Consider the following 8,929-nt stretch of genomic DNA (forward strand, 5'->3'; position numbering starts at 1 on the left):
CTAAAAAAAGAACGAATTCTAAAAGAAATAAAAATAAACAACTTAAAAAATAAAAATGCTGTTGCCAGCCATAGAACACTGGCTCCTATTCTATGTAGGATTTTTCGATCCTGCATAGCATTTGGGTATATACCTCTCTCTTGGAGGAATACCAGGGTGATTTTCATACCAAAACCAGGTAAGGAGAATTATTTTGAGGCTAAATCATTCAGACCAATCAGCCTCACTTCCTGTCTGTTGAAAGCGATAGAAAAGCTAATTGACAGACACCTCAGAGACACTGTGCTCATAAAAAGGCCACTGTCCTCCTCACAGCATGCCTATCAACCAGGCAAGTCTACAGACACCGCTCTGTATGAGCTCTCCTACCTGCTTGAGAAATCTATCACAGATAAGGAGATGGCTCTCGCGGTTTTCATTGATATTGAAGGTGCGTTTGATAAAGTCCCTGTTGAGACTATCATCAATGCACTTAGGAACAGAGGCATAAACTCAATAATTACCAGATGGATAGCGAATTTGCTTTCCTCTAGGTATGTTTGTTCCTCTCTATTGGGTGCAAGCATGAAAGTGCATGCAACTGCCGGATGCCCCCAGGGAGGGGTTTTGTCCCCTATCCTATGGTGTATGGTAATGGACTCCCTGTTAGTTCGGTTAACTGCTCTTGGCATTCCCTGTATCGGGTACGCTGATGACGGTGTTATTGTTGTCAGAGGCAAACATGGAAAAACTGTCTCTGATATCATGAATAATGCACTCCTAGAAGTAGCTAGATGGTGTTTTAAATCAGGCTTATTGTCAATCCATCCAAGATAAGTTATGTAGCCTTCACACGGAAAAGGCAACTTGATCTAGGTAATGTATACTACCTGGACCATAAATTGGAACTTACGGAGAAAGTCAAGTTTCTCGGGGTTTATTTTGACTCCAAACTAAATTGGGGTCTTCAACTTGAATACTGCACCAACAGGGCCAGAAAAATTTTCTGGTCTTGTAGAAATGCTATTGGTAGAACATGGGGACTGTCCCCCAAAATAGTCTACTGGATATACTCAATGATTATTAGTCCTATCATCACTTATGGCGCAATCGTCTGGTGGTCAAGGACTAGATTGAGCTCTGCAAGGTCTAATCTTAACAGACTACAAAGAATGGTCTGTGTAGCCCTGTCAGGCTGTCTCAGGACGACTCCTACAGCTGCTCTAGAGAGCTTACTTGGGCTTCTTCCATTGAACTTACGCATTGAAGTTGAAGCTCAGACAGGCGTAAAGCGTCTTATGTACCTTGGCCTATGGAAAGAGAATTCCAAACACTTGTCATGGGGACATCTTGTTTCACAAGTGAAGGATTTATCCTCTTTTATTATGCCTAGTGATTATATGTCACTAAGATACGCTTTTCACAAGCCCTTCAAGATCCATTTTCCTACTAGAGATGAATGGTTTAATTCTCCTCGGTGGCTTAAAGGCAAATGCCTGATATGGTACACTGATGGTTCAAAGATTGGTGCCAAATCAGGAGCAGGAATTCACTGCTCCAGTGATGGTACCAAACTTCACTTTCCCCTGGGAAATTATGCCACCGTTTTTCAGGCTGAGGTCTATGCCATTATCTTGTGCTGCAAGTTATGCATAGACAAAGGATATCAAAATACGACTATCCGCATCTGTTCTGACAGTCAGGCTGCTCTCCTATCACTGTCAAGGTGTAAATTCACCTCCTTGTTAGTGTGGGAATGCTTCTCGGTCCTCTGTGACCTGTCCACTCATAACAAGGTATCCCTGCATTGGGTACCAGGACATATGGGTATCGGTGGAAATGAGCTAGCTGACGAAGCAGCACGGGCTGGCTCTAATGCAATTTTCTGGGGCCCTGAACCTGCGCTGGGAATTTCTCCCTCCTCATTTAGGGCAACCATATTCAAGCTCTACGGCAAGATCGCCCATGAGCAGTGGCGCGCTGCTGACGGTCAAAGACAAGCTAAGGAGCTGAATCGAGACTGTCCTAGTGTACGTCAAAAGGAGCTCTTAAAGCTTAACAGAAACAGTATAAGGAAGATCATTGGTCTCCTTACTGGTCACTGTATCCTCAGAAGACACCTAAACATTATGGGAATAGAATCAAATTCTCTTTGTCGGGGATGTCATCTAGAAGAAGAGACATCACGACACATACTTTGTGATTGTGAGGTCTATTCTGCTCAAAGATTTGAGCATTTAGGACAGCATATTGTCAATGCCTGGGAACTGCAAGATGTTCCTGTAAGGTGCTTGCTGAATTTTATTTCAGCCATAGGGCTTTCATGCTGTCAGGATCCTGATTCCTCTCCCACGCATTTGATTGACCCCTTGACCTGAGGGTCAGAGGGTGAAGGACACTGCAGGTGTCGTCCCCTACATTTGGGGGTGGAGCAAAGGACTGTTTCTTATGGGAAAGAGGATTTTTTTAGAGATCAGATCAGTTTTGAACGCAGGAGAGGAGATTAGCTTTGAACGGAGAAGAGTTGAGTTTCGAGTTGAACTATGCTAGAGAAAGCATGAGAGCGAAGGGAGCAGCAGCGCTCCAGAATATTATATTCTCCAATTCATGTATCAGTTTGTAAATAATTCTATAATCAAGAATTCAGTAATAAATAAGCTAAAATTGAAATAATCCTTGGTCATCCGTATTGAGTAGTCTTTAAAAACGAACCAAGAGACAAAAGGTCTCACAAATGTCGCAGCCTGTCAGGATGGAAGGAGGACTGCTATGCTAAGGAAAAGAATCATCGCCGATGCACACTATGAGAAAAGCCCAGTAAAGAGAGTTGCCTCATGGAGTCAATCTTGATAGAAGGATGCCTACGGAAATGCCTAGTGAAAAAGATTGCCTGAAGGAAAGGGTGACGGTGGACTGACAACATCGACGGGACTATTATCGCCGGAGGCGATAGGCAGCCAGTGCTACCCCCCGTGACCGGTGACCATAGAGTGTGGTTTCAACATCGACTCTCTGACAAAGAGGACAATTGAAAAGATAATAAAGGGAGGTAAGCTTTATCTCATGCATGAAAAGATAAATTACACGCTCACATTTCTGGGTAGAAGTTTAACAAAAAGGGTAGTTAGTTAAGGGGATAAGTTTATTTTGTTTTGGTTTAAAGTCAACCTGATGTGTTATTTTATTTGAGCTTAAGGGATTGGCCAGTTAGCTATAGTATTGTTTGTGTGATTAATGAGTATGATTATTATTGATAAATATAATAAGTAATGATTTGATGTTTTTTTTTTTAAGTAACTTAGTGGTTGGTTTGTTAAGAGTGTAATTTTTTTTTATTGCTTTATTAAGAGTATGTATGAAAGAAGAAGAGTATTGATTTAATTACTTGTAAAAAGTGTAGGATTATTTAAAGATTGTGTTTTTATATGTCAATAGCGAGCTGAGTAAACAAGGCTCTTGGTTTATTATTATTTAATAGTGATTATTATTTATAATGCAGTCTGTTAAAATAATTTTGGACGGAAAAAAAAAAGGTCAAGGAAGGGGTTTGCTTTTGTTTAAATGATGAAATGGTTAATTATTATGACTGTAGAATCTATTAAATTTAAGAGTTTTAATTTTGGGGAAAGTTTAGGTGTATATTTTAGGGGTACCAAAAGAGTACAAAATTTTATTATTTTGCAATGAAAGTTGAAAAGAGTAACTTGTATTTATGTGTATTAAGAAGTAATGTTTGAATAGTGCATGTTTTGAATATTGCATGATACAAATTGTATTGTATATGTTATGGTTACATGTGAAGGGTTAAATTTCATAATAGAAGGTCGGTGTATGAGAATGAGGGAAAGTGTTGCTAAGTTTTATTTTTTTTAAGGTTCATTTTTAAATAGGGGTATATTTTTTTTTGTGGTTAAGAAATTAAATTTATATCGTCAGCATGAGTTTTCTTGCAAGAGCAAAAAAGGAAGATCTGATAGTGCTAGCTAAGGAGGAGTTTGGGATAACGGTTCCTGAGAACGCCAAACTTATTGAGATAAGGGCGTTGATCACCGAGTGTTCAGGTTACGATGAGCAATTTAATAAAGAGGTTTTGAGTAGGATTAGAGAGGATCGGGAACGGGAGCGAGAGGATCAGGAACGGGAACGGGAACGAGAGGAGCGGAAGCAGGAACGGGAGCATGAGTTAAAAATGAAAGAATTAGAGGTGAGGGGTGCAAATAAGGGGAATGATCTTCCGGAGAAGGACAATAGTACAAACCAAGACAACACTTTTCATAGACACTTAAACACTTTGACTAAGGCATTAGGGGAACCTCCGACAAAGGCGGAGGAATGGGGCTTTTATTTTAAAGATGCGGAGTATTTTCTGAATTTCTATAAGGTGCCCGAGGAATATAGAGGGAGAATAATGGTGGTAGCTTTAAGGGGCAAAGTAAGGGGGCTGAGCTCAAATCTAGCGGAAGGGGATTTGGAAAGTTTTGAAAAAATTAAAGAAATCACACTGAAAGAATTTAGAATAACTCCCCTTCAGCATAAAAACAATTTTGATAACTGCTACAGAAGGATTAACGAGTCTTATACTCAATTCGGGGTTAAAATTAAGGACTCCTTAGAGATCTATATGGAGTCGAGGGGGGTCACGACATTAGAACAATTGAAGGAATTGGTAGTGGCAGATAGGATAAAAGATAGTTTACCTCAGGAGCTGAAATCCCACATATATTTGAAGGAGTCAGAGGGATGGTTGGGAGTGTCAGATTTAGGGCAGGAGCTAGATAATGTAGTGGCGGCAAGACCCCAAAACCTTGACGTAGGATTCCGAAATAGGGGAGGGAAAATGGGTGAAAGGCGGGCTCCGGAATACAGAGGTCACGAGACAAGTAGAAGGATTTTCCAAGCCGAAACAATAAGTAGGAATAAAAACAATTTAACGGAACAATTTAAGAAGGGAGTCCCAGAAATACCAGCAAGAAATAGTGGGAACGGGGGAGGATGGACCCCAAAATGTTTTAATTGTAACGAAGAAGGGCATTTAAAGAGGGCTTGTCCGAAAATATATCGGATGAGCATCTGTCGAGAAAATATGAATAGATTGGAAAGGAGAGGATTGAACCCAATGGCAGTGGGAGTGGCTGGATTAAATTTGGAGGATGCAAGGACGAAGGGAGAGGTAGATCTAACAAGAGCAGATTTCGCAATTGACAATGTTTGTTTTTCAGGTGTTATAGATAGTGGGGCGGAAATCAGTGTTGTGAAGCAGTCCTTCATTCCTGAGAAATATTTACAATCAGGGGGGACGCTCTTTCTAAGACCAGCTGTGGGACCTGCCGTGAAAGCAAAGCTGGTAACTGTGCCTATAAGGAGAGGGGGGAGAGAAAAAGAGATAAAGTCATATGTCGAAATCCCAGTAGCGGTGGTAGAGGAGTTGAATGAAACGGCTGCTCTGATTACCCCAAAAGTATTTCGGTTACTAAATGAGCAGTCTTTGAGGGACAGCGGAGGGAAGAGTCAAGAGGAGGGGGGTGATAGGAGTATTCTAGCTATGGGAAAAGAAACGGAAAGGGGAGAAGGTGAAGAAGCGCGGAGTACCCCAGTGGATCCGGGGGCGGTCAGCGAAGGAATAGAAATAGGGGGAGGAATTATAAACCCTAGCAAAAAAATCCCAGTAGTGGTCAGAAGGGAAAATGAGGCGACAGTGATAAGGTCAAGGGAGTTTAAAATATTAGAGGAGCAGGCTTTTGAAAATGCAGGGGATGAACAGTGGGGAAAAGAGTGGGAGAAAAAGATGATCGGTTCTGAGGGAAAAGAACAAGAAGGGAACAAGGGGATGGAGGCTAAGGACACTGACCTTGATTGCGAGAATTCGGACAGGAGAGGAGTGCGAATCATTCCAGGGGGTCTCGAGGTGTTGGAGAGAAAGTCAAGTGGGGGTGAGGACGAAGATCCACCATGTATTTTAATGAATCCGGAGTGTGGGGAGAAAGTAGGGGGTCAAGATAAGAAATCACCCTTTTCTCAAGTCCAAAGAATTAAAGAGGGGCAAGTGCAGGGCTCCGAATTTGAAGGAATGTTAGAGGAAGTGAGGGAAGATTTTAAAGGCAAAGAAGTTTGTGGTCAGCGAGGGGTTGGAGTGAAGGTTAAAAGCCCAATTAACGCGTTGAAGAGGATGGATTTGTCCTGTGAGAAAAGAAAGGGAGATAGCGACGGCGCGATGGAACCTAAACCTCCAGGGGTTGCGAGGGGAGTAAAATTGTTTGGGTATCATTTGAAGGATTTGTACACAGCGGCGAATTCGAACACTCCCGATATCAGAATTAAAACCCGTAAAGTGCAGATGAAAATAAGGAGTGGTTTTCAGAAAGGGGGGTCCGAAAGAAAAAGTAGAGCAAAACAGTTAGCTAGTCACTTAAGAGGAAGTGGTATAGAAAGAGATATGTTCCAGGGGATTAGGTCAATGAACTTAAAAGAGTGGACATTTGGGCAATTTGGACGGTTAATTTTGTATGCTAATTATTATTATTTGTTAGGCAGGAATTTTGGACATGACTTTAAGGATTTTATTTTGATGGAATTTTATAAATGGATTTTGACATGGATATTTTATTTTTGGCCTGATAAAAGTGATTCTAATGTGTTGATTGTAAAAATATTAGGTTCTTTTATGCTATGTTTTGATTTTGTATTTATTAGTTTGTCAAGTGTCCTAAGTGTAATTTTAGGTTTAATAAGGTATAATGCGGCCAATCTCTTTTGCGCACGGGAATGTGTGCGTGTAATTGTTTTTTTGGTGCAGGGATGGGCTTGCATTGTTTTTAGGTTTCACTTGTACGACCAGGGAAGAAGGTCGAACTAGATGAAACCGGGGGGGAGGTGTCAGGATCCTGATTCCTCTCCCACGCATTTGATTGACCCCTTGACCTGAGGGTCAGAGGGTGAAGGACACTGCAGGTGTCGTCCCCTACATTTGGGGGTGGAGCAAAGGACTGTTTCTTATGGGAAAGAGGATTTTTTTAGAGATCAGATCAGTTTTGAACGCAGGAGAGGAGATTAGCTTTGAACGGAGAAGAGTTGAGTTTCGAGTTGAACTATGCTAGAGAAAGCATGAGAGCGAAGGGAGCAGCAGCGCTCCAGAATATTATATTCTCCAATTCATGTATCAGTTTGTAAATAATTCTATAATCAAGAATTCAGTAATAAATAAGCTAAAATTGAAATAATCCTTGGTCATCCGTATTGAGTAGTCTTTAAAAACGAACCAAGAGACAAAAGGTCTCACAAATATGCTAATCATGATTTTAGGGTTTGGGTACAATAGACCTCTGGTCGATGTGCCCTGCTCGTCAGAGCTGCCCAACCTCTAAGTCTAAGTCTAATTATGCTCTTATATTGAATCCAATCCAGAGGATATAAGGGTGCGTAAGATTTTTGTTAGAACTTTTAGTTATACAATTTCATTGCTGTCGGTCTAGCCATAAGGCAAGGGTGGGCAAACTTTTTTGGTCGAGGGTAAAAAAACGAAGAAAAAAGTTTGGTGGGCCAAGTAGAAACTTCTAAAGTAGAAAAACGATATGCAAGTTTTAATTTAAATATTTAATGAGATGAATAAAGTTGCGATTTCATTTTTAAAAGTTCTTTATATTGAGATTCCAAGTGAGATGTACTTATTTTAATGTTCAAGATTAAATGTTTGCCTGTTAGTCTACTTCTAAATTATTTTTTCAAAGGTTTATAGTTGGAAACACTTGTTGACATATATAGGATGAAGCAAACATAGAACTGATTTTCTGGACATGAAATATTAAATTTGGGAAACTAGCTTTTGGTAATGATTTTTAAAACTCTAACTTTGGCATATTTAAATACAACTGCTTCAGATGGAGCCAATCTACGCTATTCTATAAAGAACGTTTGCTTTCAACATTTTACCAATTGAAGCTGTCTATTTCCATCAATTTATGTTTTGTGGAACAAAAATAGAGAAAGTAAAAAGATCATCAATACTTTGTTAAAAAAGTAAAAACAAAAATAGCTTTAAACAAAGTAGACAAGAAAATGGATGTATATTGTTTATATTCGCCACGGATCAGCAAGTTAAAATTCTATCCACGGGCCGGATAAAACCTTCAAGCGGGCCACAGTAGGCCCGCGGGCCGTAGTTTGCCCATCCCTGCCATAAGGATTATTCGTGATTCTATTTTATTACAAATTCGTGTTAGTAGTTCAACACGATGCAAATATCATAAGTTTTCATCAAACACATTTTTAATAACTCTCAATTGTTTTTCTTATTGACGCAAGATATTTTTTTCTTATGATTTACCATTCTGTGTGCAAATAAATTATGCAAAAGTAATTCAAAAGAAATTCTCTTTCTTTACACGTTGCATAAATTCGTAAAAAACTTTTTGAAGTAGAATTAATCGCATACATTAAAATATTCTAAATTATTATTTGAATAAAAACAAATAACGCTAGTTTAATAATAACAAATGAATATAAGGAATATCTTTAGAATAACTTGGTTGATATTTAATAGAGAATCTCTAAACAGAAAAAAAAAATTATGCTTAAATTTTTTTTCACCCTAAAATTTCTTATTTACCATTTTATCAAAGAGTAAGTATTTTAAAAAGGTCAAATGTCAAACAGCAGATTAAGACATAACTAAAATGTTTTTTCTCATTCAAGTACTTTTTTAATGCTATTTCTAACAAAAAATTTAAAAAAATGCTATTTTAGAAATTTTTTAATCTTAATTTTAGCAAATTTTATTCCTAAAATAATACATAATTTTTCAAAAAATAAATTGTCGAATATATTTTGGTATTATAGACATACGAATAAAAAAACATTTTAGTCTTAGAAAATAAAAGGGGGAATTTTCCCATTTTCAAAGATGAACAGAAATATAAAAAAAATAAAATAAAAGGGATTCTTGATTATGCATCTA

The 8,929-nt window shown here is 38.8% G+C and overlaps 1 protein-coding gene across 1 annotated transcript; it reads left to right on the top strand.

The window, feature by feature from the left end:
* The first annotated feature begins 1,055 nt into the window (after positions 1–1,055).
* LOC147810159 (uncharacterized) lies at positions 1,056–3,422 on the top strand. Its single transcript, XM_087160437.1, has 2 exons — positions 1,056–2,082; positions 3,415–3,422. Exons 1-2 carry the CDS (start codon positions 1,056–1,058, stop codon positions 3,420–3,422), a joined length of 1,035 nt encoding a protein of 344 aa, XP_087016563.1.
* Positions 3,423–8,929: the final 5,507 nt, after the last annotated feature.

The sequence above is a fragment of the Parasteatoda tepidariorum genome, chromosome 4, assembly GCF_982258835.1.
Source record: "Parasteatoda tepidariorum strain Cologne lab strain chromosome 4, Ptep-v5.0, whole genome shotgun sequence".
NCBI lineage: Eukaryota > Metazoa > Arthropoda > Arachnida > Araneae > Theridiidae > Parasteatoda > Parasteatoda tepidariorum.

Bases quoted from the DNA above. Each gene is read 5' to 3' on its own strand.
- LOC147810159 (XM_087160437.1), top strand. From the start codon at position 1,056: ATGATTATTAGTCCTATCATCACTTATGGCGCAATCGTCTGGTGGTCA.